At 39.4% G+C, this 18,645-nt stretch overlaps 1 protein-coding gene across 5 annotated transcripts in view; it reads left to right on the forward strand.

Moving 5' to 3' along the window:
• The window catches only part of ABTB1 (ankyrin repeat and BTB domain containing 1), a 156,027-nt gene that overhangs the window by 34,762 nt on the left and 102,620 nt on the right, over positions 1-18,645 (forward strand). For all 5 annotated transcript variants that reach the window (XM_068133167.2, XM_068133166.2, XM_068133165.2 and 2 more), the window contains one exon: positions 4,423-4,468. In XM_068133167.2, coding sequence (XP_067989268.1) covers positions 4,423-4,468 — 46 coding nt within the window. The remainder of the gene's footprint in view (positions 1-4,422; positions 4,469-18,645) is intronic.

Consider the following 18,645-nt stretch of genomic DNA (forward strand, 5'->3'; position numbering starts at 1 on the left):
AGCAGCTCAATGATCCCTCACATCCAGGATGATGTACCGCCACCATGACAAGAGGGAAAGGTCCATAGGGTCCATAGGGAAAGGTCCAAATGGATCAGTCCATAGGGAAAGGTCCAAATGGATCGGTCCATAGGGAAAGGTCCAAATGGATCGGTCCATAGGGAAAGGTCCAAATGGATCGGTCCATAGGGAAAGGTCCAAATGGATCGGTCCATCGGGACCGATCGGCACTCTGACCGTGGCTGCGTTGCCATGATGAATCCGGACAGCAGGGAAAAATGGGGAAGATTTGGACCCCGACTTGCGTTGGGGAGTACAACCACAATGAAGAGCGTCCCCAATAGTTGTCCCAAGATAAGGTGAGACAGATAGTGAGGCATAGGAGCTCCATGGACTGAACCTTTTCCAGGGGTTGGCCAGAGAACTGTACTTAGAATTTTCCTGCATTGAAAGATGCTTTTGGTGTCTGACAATGGACCTATTTATTTTGTTAGATTTGCAGAGATGTATGTCGCAGCACCTTGCCTCGGAATATGGTGTACAACTGTTGTGCAGTGTGGAGCCCTCAGCAAAATAGTACCGAGAGGACTTTCGATGGAAGCAGAAAGGTCATTGATGTTGACCAAAAGTAAGGTCAGTCAGAAAGCACTGCGTTGTGGGACAGCAGCCTCAAGATGCAGATCGTGAGAAGCAAAGTTAAAACAGTTTGAGGGCTGCTTCTTGAGCAGGCCCCATTTTGTAATGAAAGATGTTTTCAATATATATTCCTCCTTAGTATCTCAAGTTCATAGAAGAGCGACTACATATATCACATGTAAGGCTAAACAGCAGGAGAAACCAGTTCCAGTATTTTTGCACCAGTTCCATATGGTCTGGCACCCCATTCTGCTCACCAAACTCTCCTCCTATGGTATCCATGGAAATCTCTACGCATGGATTGTGGACCTCCTCTCTGATCGCAGCCAACGTTTGGCCCTGAAAGGATTTCTCTCATCTCTTCCTGTTCAGGCTGGAGTTACCCAAGGCAGTGTTCTGGGCCCTGTGTTTTTTCTGGTCTTCATCAATGATCTATCCAACTCTGGAAAATCCTCTCTATCTCTTTGCTGATGACTCCACTTTCTGGTGCTCCATACCTCATCCCTCAGATCGACAGTCTGCAGCCTCCTCACTCTCTGCAACCCTGGACAAAACATCAGACTGGTCAAACAAGTGGAACATGTCTTTCAATCCTGACAAATCTCACACTCTCACCATGTCTCTCCGAAAAGACCGACTGGAAAACCCTCCCATCTACTTTCTCAACAACCCTTTCCAAGAAGTTCTGTCACACAAGCTTTTGGGTCTCACAATCTGCCACAATCTTTCCTGGAAAAACCACATTTCCAAGCTGGCCTCCAAAGCCAGTCGCCGACTGGGCATCCTCCGTCATGCGAAGTCCTTCCTTGGTACACCTGAGCTCCTCACCACATACAAGGCTTTCATCCACAGCTCAATGGAGTACTGCTCTCCCCTCTGGGCTGGTGCTCCTGCCTCACACCTAGCTCGGCTTCACGCTGTTGAAACCAAAGCTTTTCGACTCATTGGAATCTTCCTCGATGAAGCTAACTCCAAGGCAGGTTGGTGGTCTTTCTGTCTTCTACCGACTCCTCTTCAGCCTAGCTCCCCCAGCTCTGTCTGGCTCTGTCCCCCAAATACGCCTACAGGTCTCAAGATCTGCCAGCAACCTTCTTCTGGTGAAATTGCCAAAATCAAGACTCTCTGCTCACCTTTACTCCTTCATTCCTCTTTTCTCCCGCCTCTAGAACAAACTCCCTCACTCTCTTCAATCCCACTCCTCTCTCCAGGTCTTTAAAACAGCTGTTCACTACCATCTCTTATCTTCCCCCATCCAAAGCCTTGATCTTTTCTGCCCCTGTTAATTCACCCCAGATCCAATTTTTTGAAATACCGACTTCTGTCCCGGGGGTCCTAGCAGTGTCCATGTGTTTTATACCTATCCCACCCTCCCCACCCCCCTTCCCATGACTCCTCCCCCTAAGCCCTCTCTCTACCACAGACCTCCCGATGTCCCTGCTGTCAAATGTTTTACTTGTGTACTTCCCCCCTCTCCCCATCTTGTCTCCCGCTCCCTTTATTGTATGTTTTATGTGTCCGTTTGTTTTTTTGTGATTAATATTAGCTTTTACGCGAACCACGATCTTCAATACAAAAAAGAAAAAGAAAAAAAAAGACAATATTAGATCATAGACAAATCAACACAATATGGGATTTGAACCTGAGCTGTCAGCATCGTAAGCCATGTGCCCAAATAGAACCATCAAACAGGCCAACCCAACAGAACACCAATCAAATCTCCAGCAAATTTCTCAAATCCTATTGAAAATCCTTGCTTTCATCGAACAATATATTAATTATTATTATATTTTCAAAACATTTTTGCATGTGTGATGTTATTTCTTTTTTTGTCTTGCAAAGGAGGTCAATGACACCATGCACGGTGATCAATCAGTCCATCAAACTTTCTTCTTCTTCTTCTACTTTATTGCTTATAAGCCGATGTTCCTTATGCCACACAAAAGGAGATCGTTTGCAAAAAATTAGTGGCCAGCAGTGTTACATTGCGCAAATTACACCAATGATAAGGAGGCTGTATCTCAAGACAGTAAAAAACCACCTTTAGAGGCCATTTTTCCCCGCAAGCGGGGGTTGGCCTTTTTCGGGAACCGTGGTAGTTGTTGTTTTTCGGTCCCCTTTTTGAAGCAATGTTTTACGGCCGGATGCCCTTCCTGACGCCAACCCTTTTTGCCGCCTTTAACGACAAACAGGGAATTACCAGTGAACTGGTACTCAATCTGAAGACAGTGACAGTGAGGTATCTCAAGACAGTGAGGAACGGAAAAGGGCAAAGGTAGAATGAAATGCACATTTGGGCAAATTAACAGCATGAAGTGTGTCTGTGTCTGTGTGTCTGTCTCAGAAATGTTCTTCCTTGCTTTTACTTTTCGTACCCTGCACTTGTTGGTGCTCTGGTGCAGCTTTTTATGCCTCCGCCCCGAAGGTGGCCGGAGGCATTATGTTTTTGGGTTGTCCGTCCGTATGGCCTAAACCTCGTTTTTCTCAGCAACCTTGTCTGATTGAGACAAAACTTTCAGGGTAGAAGTGACACCCATGCAGGATGTTTTTATGATAATTGTGATGTCATAGGTCAGGTGGTATGGCAGCCATCTTGGATGAAACGCAAATAGCTAAAAAAAATGTTTCTCAGAAACCGCTGAATGGAAAAATTTGAGACTCGGCACATTGTCAAGTACCCCCGATGGGGAACAAAAGCATGATAATGATGACATCATAGGTGAAGTGGTTTACCAGCAAAAAAATGTTTTAATCGAATTCCTTATCCTAAAAATCTGAAATTGCATGCACATGATCTATGACCCATTTGTATTGAAATATGAAATTTTTGACATCATAGGCCACATGGTTTGGCAGCCATATTGGATTTAACCTAAAACCTTTAAAAAATTCTTCTCCCAAACCACCAAATCGATTGGCTCGAAAGTTTACGTGTGTCATTGACTAGTCAAGGCGATTAAAAGGTGATCACGAAAACATCACTGGTCACATGGTGAGGCAGCCATATTGGATTGAAGGAAAATATTAAATAATTATATCTCTGAAACCACTTACCCTGATGATGCGAAATTTTACAAATATCATCAAACACCATTGTTGCATATAGTTTGAGAATGGTGGTGTCGTAGGTCACGTGGTTTGGCAGCCATCTTGGATAGAAAAACGAACCTTGTCCGACCAACACAAAACTTCACAAACGTGATCCCCTACCCAAACATATGCAGTGTGTACATTTTTAAGGTCATATGTCATGTGGTATGGCAGCCATATTGGCTTGAAAGCCGATATTTGAAAAATTCCTTTTCTCACAGCTGCTTGAAATTGAAAATTCTCTTGGCTTGTAAACAGCTGAAGGGATTTAAATCAAACTTGTTTATTTTTAGGACAGTGAACGAGGGCATCTCCTCGTTATGGGACTTTGCTGAGGCATATTGGCGACACAGTCGCATTGTTATAGTTATTTAATTAATCGCCAAAGTTGGTTTATTTGTGACTCGAGGTCATCGTCCTCGTACATTATTGTCCTATTCTGTAGGAAATGATGAATTCGTAAATTGCAATCGTTTTGATGCCATGTGTGTGCTTAACCGAAATGATATACGAGTATAATCTGCATCATCTTGCCACTATTGCTTGGAAGGAGTGAGCACAGAAGTCAGTTTTATTTTTGTTTGTGCTGTTTTCATTACGTGTAATTGGTCTTGATGCCAGGTTTTTAAGTTTGCACACATTGGAGAGCAAACATCAAGGTGGTGGAAACGGCTGTGCAAATTTCTCGTTTGTTTGCAGATAAACCCTGCAGCTTTCAAGGCTGTGCTGCAATATCTGTACACAGGTAACTAACAACTTTCTTTTTTGCATTTTTGCACGGCCTCTCGTACTTGTTATGGTGAATACAAATCAACAACATTGTTTTTCATTTGAGGGAAGCTCAAAAATACTGCATTTTATCGTCCATTAAATGGAGTGCAGCATTTGCTCTCATTGATGCTCATTTGCATTGTTTTGCTGCCGCACGGCAAGGACAGGTGGTTTTTACATTGAAAATTCAACTTTGTCACTATCCACAGGGAGCATGATATGCGAGCCTCGATTCAGTATCCAAATATTATATATATATATATATATATATATATATATATATATATATATATATATATATATATATATATATATATATAATATTATAATATTTGGATACTGAATCGAGGCTCGTGAAAGAGCTAACATTTACTTCACAAACAAATCAACCAGACAGACAAAATATATAAAAAGAGGGAGTGGAAGACAAGATGGGGAGAGAAGGGGAAGCACACAAACACAACATTTGAGAGCAGGGAGATGTGTGGGAGAGAGAGGGCTTGGGGGGAGGAGGCGTGGGAAGGGGGGGGGGGGTGGGAGAAGTATAAAACACAAGGACACCAAGGACTTCCAGGACAGAAGTTGGTATTTCAAAAAAAGTGGAATTGGGGTGAAATTAGTGGGGGTAGAAAAGATCAAGGTTTTAGATGGGGGAAGATAAGAGATGGTGGTGAACACATGTTTTAAAGACCTGGAGGGTGGAGTGGGATTGAAGAGAGTGAGGGAGTTTGTTCCAGAGGTGGGAGAAAAGAGGAATGAAGGCGTGAAGGTGAGCAGAGAGTCTTGATTTTGGCAGTTTAACCATAAGAGGGTTGTAGGCAGATCTTGTGCGACCTGTAGGAATATTTGCGGGACAGAGCCCAGAGAGAGCTGGGGGGGCAAGGCCAGAGAGGAGTCGGTAGAAGACGGAAAGACCACCAACCTGCCTGCGGTGAGTGAGTGAGAGGCCCTTGGAGTTAGCTTCATCGCGGGAGATTCAAATGATTCTGAATGCTTTGGTTTCAACAGCGTGAAGACGAGCTAGGTGTGAGGCAGGAGCACCAGCCCAGAGGGGAGAGCACCTTGTGCTGGTGCTGGTGCACCTTGTGCTGGTTTTAAAGCCATGTGCCCAATGGTATGTTTATCATGTGAAAAATGTGCCTTGAGTTGTGCATTCATCTCTCACCAAACCATTTGACTTAACGACAATTCCATGGCAACGGGTGTAACATTTGGGGAACTATATAATCTTCTAACTATCTTCTTCTTTAATGGCCACAGTTCTTCCCACATTCGTGTGGGGTTGGTCGAGGGAAGCTTGGCCCAAGTCTTTCATGAACTGGCTTTCCTGGCCTGATATTCGACTGAGGTGAGGGCAGGAAATTTAGAATTTCTTCAGGTTGCTGACGATAGCTCACATACTCTTCGCGAAGGTCACTGTGGGATCTTTAACATCCATCTTCTAATGCTGGCAGGCGAGACGCCCAGTTTCACGTCCTTCCGATGGACGGTACACACACTGATGAATCACCCTGCCTGTAAAACACCAGGGTGACAGTTTTTAGCCGTGCCAATATTCAATCATCTGGCTTTCTCATACGTTATGATGAGTCAACTCCTTTTCATTGTGTGTTTTGTTATATGAGATATATTCATTAATGTGAGTTATTTAATACGTGAATATAATTAGCTTTCTTGTTTATTGTGAGTGATGTAAATCGGTATGTATGGTTGCAGAAATGAAACTAGAACGGCACTCAGTGGAGCGCACACCTCCGCCAGGCTGAACAGTTTGTTTTGTATCCCAATGATGGGCCGGATCTGTATTCGGACCTGAACCAAAATCTAATTGGCTCGTTCTTGTCACCTAATCAACTCATCCATCAAGTTTTGTCATAATCCGTCCATAATGTTTTGAGATGTAGTTTTTGGCCCTATCTCTCAAAAGTAAAGAATCAAATAAAAAAACCCTGGTATCCCGATCGGATCTTCACCAAAATGTAATCAATTCGTCCTTGTTACCCAACCTGTCCATCAAGTTTTGTCCAAATCGGTCCATAACTTTTTGAGATAATCTGCTCATAAACAGACAAACAAACGGGCGAAAACATAACCTCCGTCCACCTTTGGTGGTTGAGGTAATGATATCAAACACTCTGTTGCTTGAGCGACATTACAACATGTACACATTTAAATCGAATTTGCAAGTAGGTTTGAGACCAAGAAGAAGACCACTCCTTTTGAATCTTCAGATGCATTGGGCTGCAAAGCAGTTTCCTAGGCCATTGGACACAATTCAGGATGGGTTGCCACCCCGACGCAGTATACTCGAATGGCTCATTCATCCCAGTAAGCTGGTACTCAATTTGCTGACCTCTGTAGCCTGGTGTTGGCTTAGCGGTTAGGGTGCCGGCTTGGGATCCTAGGATCCTGGGTTCGAATCCCGGTCGATCGCTGAATTAACGCCAGGGGGGTTGACTCAGCCTGTCATCCTTCCGAGGTCGGCATAATTGAGTACCAGCTTGCTGGGATGAATGATCATGATGTGTACCCCGATTTAGAATAGGTACACCGTATCCCTGCGCATCGTAAGAGGCGACCAAGGGTTGGCGTCAGGAAGGGCATCCGGCCATAAAAACATTGCCTCAAACAGGGAACCATGATTGGCATGGGGCCCGCAAGGCTAACCCCCGCTCTAGCGGGGAAAATGGCCTTAAAACGATCATTCATTCATTCATTTTATGTAGGATGACAGGCTGAGTCAACCCACCTGGTGTTGATCAACGGCATGACAGGGCCTCAAACTCAAGACCCTAGGAGGCTTAAGCCATCCACCTTAAGCATTAAGCCAACACCAGGCTTTTGAGACCAAGGACGTCTCATTAATTCTTAAAATGTTAAACTATGCTCTGCTTTCTTGAAACGCATCATCATTCCTGAATCGGTTGCTATCTATAGGCTTGTCGTCAACAGATTCCTCAATAATTGGCACACATAAAAGTTTGATTCCATCTCTGTTTGATAGACAACCTTTATCTTTCATTTGTCTCATATAGTTTATTTCATCTTTCAGACCATCACCGTTTGTTACCATATACAGTGCCTTCAGAAAGTATTCACACCCCTTGACCTTTTCACATTTTGTTGCTTTACAGTCTGAATTAAAAATGGGTTAAATTAAGATTTTTTTTGTCACTGATCTACACATAATAATCCATAATGTCCAAGTGGATTTTTTTTTTTGTTAGGATTTTTTTCCCCAAAATAATAAAAAATGATAAGCTAAAATGTCTTGAGTCAATCAGTATTCAACTCCTTTTCAATGACACTCTAAATTGAGCTCAGGTGCATCTAATTTACTTTGATTATCCTTGAGATGTTTCTACAACTTGATTGGAGGCCACCTGTTGCAAATTCAATTGATTGGAAATGATTTAGAAACAAACACACCTTTCTATATCAGGTCCCACAGTTGACAGTGCATGTCAGAGCAGAAACTATACCATGAAGTCCAAGGAACTGTCTGTAGAACTCTGAGATAGAATTGTGAGGAGGCATAGATCTGGGGAAGGGTATGACATCATTTTTAAAGTGTTGAAAATTCCCAAGAGCACAGTGAGCTCCATCATTAAGAAATGGAAAGAATATGGAACTACTCAGACTCTTCCTAGAGCTGGCCTTTCGGCCAAACTGAGCAACCGGCTAAGAAGGACTTTGGTCATGGAGGTGACCAAGAACCCAATGACAACTCTGACAGAACTACAGAGCTCATTGGCTGAGATGGGAGAACCTGCCAGTAGGACAACAGTCTCTGCAGCATTTCACAAATCTAGACTTTATGGGAGAATGGCCAGACAGAAGCTACTCCTGAGAAAAAGGCACATGACAGCATGCGTGGAGTTTGCAAAAAGGCACGTGAAAGACTGAGAGCATGAGGCAAAATATTCTGTGTTCTGATGAGAGGAAAACTGAACTCTTTGGTCTGAATGCAAAGTGCAATGTCTGGCAGAAACCGAGCACAGCTCATCACACATCTAACACCATCCCTACCGTAAAGCAAGGTTAATTTGCCACCTTGTAAATCCATAGCAGCATCATGCTATGGGGATGCTTTTCAGTGGTAGGGACTGGGAGACTTGCAAGAATAGAGGGAACGATTAATGGAGCCAAATACACACAAATCCTTGAAGAGAACCTGCTTCAGAGTGCAAAAGACCTCAGACTGCGGTGAATATTTATGCCCCAACAGGACAATGGCCCCAAGCATACAGCCAAAGCAACACTGGAATGGCTTCAGAACAAGAACGTGAAGGTCCTTTACTGGCCGAGCCAAAGCCCAGACTTGAATCCCATTGATAATCTGTGGAAAGACTTGAAGATTGCTGTTCACCAACGCTCCCCATCCTACTTGCCAAAGCTTGAGCAAATCAGCAAGGAAGAATGGGAGAAACTCCAAAAACCCAGATGTGCAAAGCTGACACAGACATTCCCAAGAAGACTCGAAGCTGTAATCAATGCCAAAGGTGCTTCTACTAAGTATTGACTCATGGGGTTGAATTCTGATGTAAATTAGATATTTTTGTGTTCATTTTAATTATATTGTAAAAGTTTTTTTTTAAATTTCCACTTTGACATTATGGGGTATAATGTGTAGATCAGTGACAAAAAAAAATCTTGGTTTAATTAATTTTATATTCAGGCTGTAACTCAACAAATGTGAAAAAGGCAAGGGGTGTGAATACTTTTTGAAGGCACTGCACTTGCAATATATATTTTGATACATTTATTTGTTTTCTTTATTGTTCGTAATTATTATGCAGCACATGGCTGCAGGTTTGCATCATTGCTGGGAGCTCGGCTGTGCCACTGATGCAGTTCCTACTGTGGGTTGAGGCAGGAATTTGTAATTTCTTCAGGGTGCCGGCGATAATTCTTCCCTACACTTTGCGGTCTACACAACGGAATTATTAATATACACCAACTACCAGAGCTGGCAGACAGGGCTTTTGGCTTAACGTCCTTCTGAGGGATGGGCATACACATCGAAGACTCACTCTGCATGTGAAACACGAGGATGCGATGGTTTGCAGTTGGGCCCAGATTTAAACCAAGTCTAGAGAACTCAAAGGTGCGTGTGCATACATCTCAGCTATCTTTGTAGCCCTACCTTGATAATGAAATGATTCATCACAAGCAGGTTTGTCTTGATTAACAGTGCTCTAACTTATTTATATATTGAATGCACTGCTTGAATATGCAGAAGAGTACCATTTTGAAATCGCAACATACGACCTCTCTGCTTGAATACTATGAATAGTTTGAGTGCCAGGAAGAGATTTACAAGCATCCCATCTTTCATCCAGGAGCTCTTTCATTTCATATGCATTGAATTCTCAAACAGGTTTGACTTTTTTTTTTTTCTCAGTTGCAGAATTTTTTTTGCCACCTTGTAAATCTACAGAGAATCTGAAACTTTTCCTTGTATGCCTAAAACTCCATCACATACTGGCTCTTTAATTGCTCCTCTAATCAAGCTCCTGCTCCTGTACCATGACTTGTCGCAAATGTAACTCTACTCGACTCTATGTATGCATTATAAACGTTTTTTTCCCCATTGATAGAAACTTCTGATAAAACTTCCACTTGCTTGTTTTTGATACGTCGTATGACAGGATTTGGATGATTTTTACTTTTTTATTTCTTTTTGCGAGTGTGATAATTAATGGGTAAAGGTAAGATTATACCTCCTGACAAAAGAATCTTTTTATGGTCATAATATGAGGTGGGACTTGGGAATTTTTATTTTCATGAATCTCAGTTGTATTCCTGATGGATTTGATAATATTTTGTGCATTCTATTTTGTGTATTCATTTCGCAGGAATGAAAAACACAGCGTAGTTATACATGTAAATTTAAGTAAAATCTCTGCACAAAGAGAATATTATAAATACAAACCATCAGGGTAGTCTTTTGGGACTGCCATTGGTAACATGTAACCCAGTGATACTTGCCACATGGTCGAGTTGTTGGTGACTAAACCGACATCCCTCATTGGCATACCCTAAACCGACAACCTCATCCCACAGTGGGCAGGGTGACTGCGACATACAACCTCTGCCACCCTGAACAGTTTACGTTTTGTGTCCCACTGATAGGCCGGATATGGATTCTGATCTGAAGCAAAATCGAATCGACTTGTACTTATCACCTATCAAACTCCTCCACCAAGTTTTGTTGTAACTCATCCACAACTTTTTGTTAGAATTAACCTTTAGCATTAACCTTTAGAATTGACCTTTAGAATTGACCTTTAGAATTGACCTTTAGAATTAACCTTTAGAATTAACCTTTAGAATTAACCTTTAGAATTAACCTTTAGAATTAACCTTTAGAATTAACCTTTAGCATTAACCTTTAGATTTAACCTTTAGAATTAATCTTTAGCATTAACCTTTAGAATTGACCTTTAGAATTAACCTTTAGAATTAACCTTTAGAATTAACCTTTAGAATTAACCTTTAGAATTAACCTTTTGAATTAATCTTTAGCATTAACCTTTAGAATGAACCTTTAGAATTAACATTTAGAATTACCATTTAGAATTAACCTTTAGAATTACCCTTTAGAATTAACATTTAGAATTAACCTGTAGAATTAACCTTCAGAATTAACCTTTAGAATTAACCTTTAGAATTTACATTCAGAATGAACCTTTAGAATTAATCTTTAGAATTACCCTTTAGAATTAACCTTTAGAATTACCCTTCAGAATTACCCTTTAGAATTAGCCTTTAGCATTAACCTTTAGATTTAACCTTTAGAATTAATCTTTAGCATTAACCTTTAGAATTGACCTTTAGAATTAACCTTTAGAATTAACCTTTAGAATTAACCTTTAGAATTAACCTTTTGAATTAATCTTTAGCATTAACCTTTAGAATTAACCTTTAGAATTAACCTTTAGAATTAACCTTTAGAATTAACCTTTAGAATTAACCTTTAGAATTAACCTTTAGAATTAACCTTTAGAATTAACCTTTAGAATTAACCTTTAGAATTAACCTTTAGCATTGACCTTTAGCATTGACCTTTAGAATTGACCTTTAGAATTAACCTTTAGAATTAACCTTTAGAATTAACCTTTAGAATTAACCTTTAGAATTAACCTTTAGAATTAACCTTTAGAATTAACCTTTAGAATTAACCTTTAGAATTAACCTTTAGAATTAACCTTTAGAATTAACCTTTAGAATTAACCTTTAGAATTAACCTTTAGAATTACCCTTTAGAATTACCCTTTAGAATTAACCTTTAGAATTAACCTTTAGAATTACCCTTTAGAATTACCCTTTAGAATTAACCTTTAGAATTAACCTTTAGAATTAACCTTTAGAATTAACCTTTAGAATTAACCTTTAGAATTAACCTTTAGAATTAACCTTTAGAATTAACCTTTAGAATTAACCTTTAGAATTAACCTTTAGAATTACCCTTTAGAATTACCCTTTAGAAGTAACCTTTAGAATTAACCTTTAGAATTAACCTTTAGAATTAACCTTTAGCATTAACCTTTAGAATTAACCTTTAGAATTAACCTTTAGAATTAACCTTTAGAATTAACCTTTATAAATAACCTTTATAAATAACCTTTATAAATAACCTTTATAAATAACCTTTAGAAATAACCTTTATAAATAACCTTTATAAATAACCTTTAGAATTACCCATTATAATTACCCATTATAATTAATTACCCTTTAGAATTAACCTTTACAATTAACCTCATCCACAACTTTTTGAAATGATGTGCTTTATATCATTTTTGTCCCCATCACTCAATGGTGAACAATCGCATCAAAATTCTCGTATCCGAATTTGAATCTTCACCAAATATCAATTGATTCATTTGAATATTAAATGTATTTTGAAAAGTTGGTTTTAGCAGATTTCAGTTTACGTTTTTATTAAGGAACACAGCACATGCTCAAACCTTTAAGATTATGGCCAATTACTTTCATAAATCGCATTGTTAGCAGGATCGCAAGAGGAAAATGGTCTCTGAAGTGCTAAAGATGTTTCCATAACTCGGTGGTGTGATGGTTGGAGCGTCCGCTCCGAGTATGGAAGGTCAGATATTCGAACCCCGGCTGAGGCATACCAAAGACTTAAAAAATGGTGCGGGCTGTTTCCTTGCTTGATGCTCATCATTTTAGAGGTTAGAGCACAAACAACCATAGGTTGTCTACCATTGTGCAGGCTTGATGGGCATAATGTCTTTCTCCTGCATTCCTTGTAAGGGAACTCGTATTGTACTATATAACAGGCAACACTGGAACTTTCAGAACATATACATTTATTGGCGATTTCACATTTTTAACTCAACTGGACTATGTCCAGCTGAGTTTTTGTCATCATCCGTCTGTCTGTCTGTCGTCTGTAAACAATTCGACGTCTGCGCTCTAAAAGTCACAAATATTGATGACATTTGATGAAACTTGTTATGCAGCGTCTTTAAGACATAAACTAGTTTGGGATTGCATTTGGGCGTTGCATACCAAAAAATGGGCGCGGCAGGGCGGCCATATTGGAAAAATCAATTTTTGTCATATATTTTTTAGCACATATAAACTATATAGTTTGTGGTTCTATTATGCATATTCTAACCATTTTGATATAGACCATTTGAGTTCAGGTTCCCTGGAACCTCTCTAGTTTATTTGGGAGGTGTTTTTTCACATTTATTTTGATTTGCCCTGCAAGAGGAACAAATCACTTTAAAAAAAAAAAATAGTTTGAAGGGTTAATCAATCGAAGGTTCTTCAGTTAAAAAGGCGAAAAAAAAAAGCATTGCACGCCCTGGTTATCAACAAAAACAGTCTCATAAATTCCATGGCGGGATATTGTTGCTCATGGTTTTCATGATGACGATGTTTGGTTTGCATCATGAATTGCAAATGAAAATGGGGAAGGCTGAACTGCCCACGATGAGTCGGAAAGGTCTAAAGTTTGACTCTAGAATAAATTGATTTCCAAGTGAGCACAATTGCAAATGAAAATGGAGGAAGATTTAGAACTTTAAATTGCCACTAAGGTTAGATTTAGCGATATAGATATGTGCACAGTGGCCTGCAAAAGTATTCAGCCACTCCAAAGTTTTCACATTTTGATGCCACCTGAGCTTATTTCATGATGCTTTCAAATCAAACTTAATACATCGAGTCTTCACAAACTACTCCAAACTGATATATAAGCTAAAATCACCTTTTAGAATTATAGTCAAGTCAAAATGTGAATGGACCCGCCACTAATTGCAAGAGAAACGAAGTAATACTTTTCTGAGACCTTGATGTCTACTAAATATCTGCCCAAAATTATACTTAAATATATTGAGTGGAACATGGTTTTTCAGGTCCTTTCCGATTTGGGAACTTTTCGGACTACCGCAATGTTTGGAAATTAATTATATGACAATATCACTCTTAATAATACACCAAATCAACTCTAAATTATTTATTTAACCATGTTTGAATACACTACCACAACTATTTGTACCCAATGTCCTTCTGTCCGTTCACAATATTTAACACGTCACTTCGTCTCTTCCATGGTCACTATCATCAGCATCCTCGAAAACGTCCACTGATTCGTCTGCATTTGCACAAATACCTCGGCACTCCCTACATGCAAATGTGCAAGGCAGCCCAAGTTTCCGACAACCACAACGTTTATCACTGCAACCACCCTTGCAAGAACACCTAACCAGCTTTAGGAGATAGTCTGGTGCTGCAGCGAGGTCAGAATGCATAGGGATCATCCTGGTGTCCATGATCCTCCATCCCCAGTCAAGCGGGTTGAGTTTGTGTCCTTTCCACTCCTGAACCTGTTGGAATACCCGTAGGCTGTGATATTTGGAAGCTGAGCTCGTGGGCGGAAGTACCCGTGGGTGCAACGATGTTTTGTTTGTTGTCACCTTAGCATGAAATTTTGCTACCCTCAATTCGTTCAAATTGTCTGATGGTTTGCCTCTGTACACACAAACCATTGCTCTGTCTCCTGCAGCAATGACCTCATCCTGTGTTGACTCTTTATTGCCGAAAATTAGGGCCTCTTGCTGGAACATTTCATTGTCCTTGAACAGTTTGAGTCCAGTGCCTTTGCCGATCCCAAAGACCCTCGATGTAGCGTCGCATCCCAGGTACGCATGGATGAAGAGAATGTTTTCACAGACAGTATCACCCAGAGCCTCTCTGACTTTGCCAATGTCCAAGTATTGTCTTGGATTCAATGAACCCTTTTTCGGCTCCGACATTAAGTAGAGAGTGTGCGCAGTATTCTTGCGATTATAGTAGCACTGTAGTATCAACAAGTCAGTGTCTTCGCCAATAAGAACAGTGTTGGATTTTGAAGAGCTACAAACTGCAGTTGTTGCTATGAGTAGGTCCGCATCCCCACTCGCATGAAGCACTTCACAATGAGATTCTTCCAGTTTCTTACCAAGAATGTCTATGAATTGTTGCTTGTTCTCCTTGTTCCGAAGAAACTCTTCCTTCTTGACAGAAAGCGTCATGGTTTGAGAAAAAGATACCTTCACTGATGGTCGCTCACCCCTTTTCTGATGGGCACAGTCTTTCGTTGAGGGACCTTCACGATAGCCATCAAACACGACGATAGCATGCCCGTAATGCCTACTAACATATTTCAGGTAGCGGTCAAGAATATCCTTGTACTGTTCACCTGACTGCCACGGTATGCGCTGCAATAGGGCACCGCCATCGAGTACGTATTGTATATCGGACGGTTGTGCAGTATCGGCAGGTGCCAAGGATTTGATTGCTGAGGCTAACGCTGGCTTATTGGCGGACAGCAAGGCATATTTGGTCTCGAACAAAGATGGAGGATAAGTGCATAACTCACAAAGGAGTGCTTTGGATAAGTCTCCTACTTCAGTGCCAGCGATCACAAGTCTCTGGAAGAGTAACTGAGGGTCGATATTGATGTCTCCGTCTGGTGTCTTCATTGCAGACTCTGAGTCCATAGTTATGTTTTGACCCTTCTTCTTGAAGCTGTATTCAAGCACACGTTTACCACTCATCTGGCCCAAGAGCCTTTCTCCCACAGTTTTCGCCTCATCAACATTCACCGTTGTCTGGGCAACTATACCAGTGAAAATGTTGTGAAGAGTATCGTCGTCTTGAAAGCGATCCCTCTCATGAAGAAACTCAAGCATTTTCTGGGTATCAGCTACATCATTCTTCTGTCTAGACTTTGATAGATCCTTGTGCTGTTCACTTGTCACATACATCACATCAGTGAGGTGTTGGAGGGCGTTGTTCACCTCTGCAAAGAAAGGACTAGCCATGACCCAGACTGAGCGTTGTGTCTCTGTCATCCCTCGTCCCCTGGTCAGACCACCTGATGTCAAACAGCGTTTAACTGTCCTCAGCACACTGATCAAATCTCTCACTGCAAGCGTCACTCCACCTCTCGTTCACGGCTCTCGTTCAATCTGAAAATAAAGTATGATCCACTCATTATAATTGAGTATAATTTTATGTATTTGTTCAGAGGATCGACAGGTTTCAGAAAAATATCATTTTTTTTCTCTTGCAATTAGTGGTGGGTTAGGGGTAAAAGTTCGCGATAATGACTGGACTATTACCCTTTAGAACCCACCAGAATTACCCCTTAGAATTACCCTTTAGAATTACCCATTAGAATTACCCTTTAGAATTACCCTTTAGAATTACCCTTTAGAATTACCCTTTAGAATTACCCTTTAGAATTACCCTTTAGAATTACCCTTTAGAATTACCCTTTAGAATTACCGTTTAGAATTACCCTTTAGAATTACCCTTTAGAATTACCCTTTAGAATTACCCTTTAGAATTACCCTTTAGAATTACCCTTTAGAATTACCCTTTAGAATTACCCTTTAGAATTACCCTTTAGAATTACCCTTTAGAATTACCCTTTAGAATTACCCTTTAGAATTACCCTTTAGAAATACCCTTTTGAGTTACCTTCAGAATTGTCCTTTAAAATGACCCTTTAGCATTAACCTTGAGAATTACCCTTTAGCATTAACCTTTAGCATTACCCTTTAGCATTACCCTTTAGCATTAACATTTAGAATTACCCTTTAGAATTACCCTTGGAGAACCCTTTAGAATTAACCTTTAAAATTACCCATTGGAATTACCCATTAGAATTGCCCTTTAGAATTGCCCTTTAGAATTGCCCTTTAGAATTGCCCTTTAGAATTACCCTTTAGAATTACACTTTAGAATCATCCTTTAGCATTAACCTTTAGAATTACCCTTTAGCATTACACTTTAGCATTAACCTTTAGAATTAACCTTTAGAATTACCCTTTAGAATTACCCTTTAGAATTACCCTTTAGAATTACCCTTTAGAATTAACCTTTAGAATTAACCTTTAGAATTACCCATTAGAATTACCCTTTATAATTAACCTTTAGAATTACCCATTAGAATTACTCTTCAGAAATACCCTTTAGAAATACCCTTTAGAAATACCCTTTAGAAATACCCTTTAGAGTTACCCTTTAGAGTTACCCTTTAGAGTTACCCTTTAGAGTTACCCTTTAGAGTTACCCTTTAGAGTTACCCTTTAGAGTTACCCTTTAGAGTTACCCTTTAGAAATACCCTTTAGAAATACCCTTTAGAAATACCCTTTAGAAATACCCTTTAGAAATACCTTTTAGAAATACCCTTTAGAAATACCCTTTAGAAATACCCTTTAGAAATACCCTTTAGAAATACCCTTTAGAAATACCCTTTAGAAATACCCTTTAGAAATACCCTTTAGAAATACCCTTTAGAAATACCCTTTAGAAATACCCTTTAGAGTTACCCTTTAGAGTTACCCTTTAGAGTTACCCTTTAGAGTTACCCTTTAGAATTACCCATGAGAATTACTCTTTAGAAATACCCATTGGAATTACTCTTTAGAAATACCCTTTAGAAATACCCTTTAGAAATACCCTTTAGAAATACCCTTTAGAAATACCCTTTAGAAATACCCTTTAGAAATACCCTTTAGAAATACCCTTTAGAAATACCCTTTAGAAATACCCTTTAGAAATACCCTTTAGAAATACCCTTTAGAAATACCCTTTAGAAATACCCTTTAGAAATACCCTTTAGAGTTACCCTTTAGAGTTACCCTTTAGAGTTACCCTTTAGAGTTACCCTTTAGAGTTACCCTTTAGAATTACCCATGAGAATTACTCTTTAGAAATACCCATTGGAATTACTCTTTAGAAATACCCTTTAGAAATACCCTTTAGAAATACCCTTTAGAAATACCCTTTAGAAATACCCTTTAGAAATACCCTTTAGAAATACCCTTTAGAAATACCCTTTAGAAATACCCTTTAGAAATACCCTTTAGAAATACCCTTTAGAATTAACCTTTGGAATTACCCTTTATAATTAACCTTTAGAATTACCCATTAGAATTACCCATTAGAATTACTCTTTAGAAATAGCCTTTAGAAATAGCCTTTAGAAATAGCCTTTAGAATTAACCTTTAGAATTAACCTTTAGAATTAACCTTTTGAATTACCCTTTAGAATTACCCTTTAGAATTACCCTTTAGAATTAACCTTTAGAATTACCCTTTAGAAATACCCTTTAGAAATACCCTTTAGAAATACCCTTTAGAAATAGCCTTTAGAAATAGCCTTTAGAATTAACCTTTAGAATTAACCTTTAGAATTAACCTTTTGAATTACCCTTTAGAATTACCCTTTAGAATTAACCTTTAGAATTACCCATTAGAAATACTCTTTAGAAATACCCCTTAGAAATACCCCTTAGAAATACCCCTTAGAAATAACCTTTAGAAATAACCTTTAGAAATACCCTTTAGAAATACCCTTTAGAAATACGCTTTAGAAATACCCTTTAGAAATACCCTTTAGAAATACCCTTTAGAAATACCCTTTAGAAATACCCTTTAGAAATGCCCTTTAGAATTACCCTTTCGACTTAACCTTAAGAATTAACCTTTAGAATTATCCTTTAGAATTAACCTTTAGAATTACCCATTATAATTACCCATTATAATTAATTACCCTTTGGAATTACCCTTTACAATTAACCTTAAAAATAACCCTTTGGACTTACCCTTTGGACTTACCCTTT

Source organism: Myxine glutinosa, chromosome 12, assembly GCF_964187855.1.
Source record: "Myxine glutinosa chromosome 12, kmMyxGlut1.1, whole genome shotgun sequence".
Taxonomy (NCBI): domain Eukaryota; kingdom Metazoa; phylum Chordata; class Myxini; order Myxiniformes; family Myxinidae; genus Myxine; species Myxine glutinosa.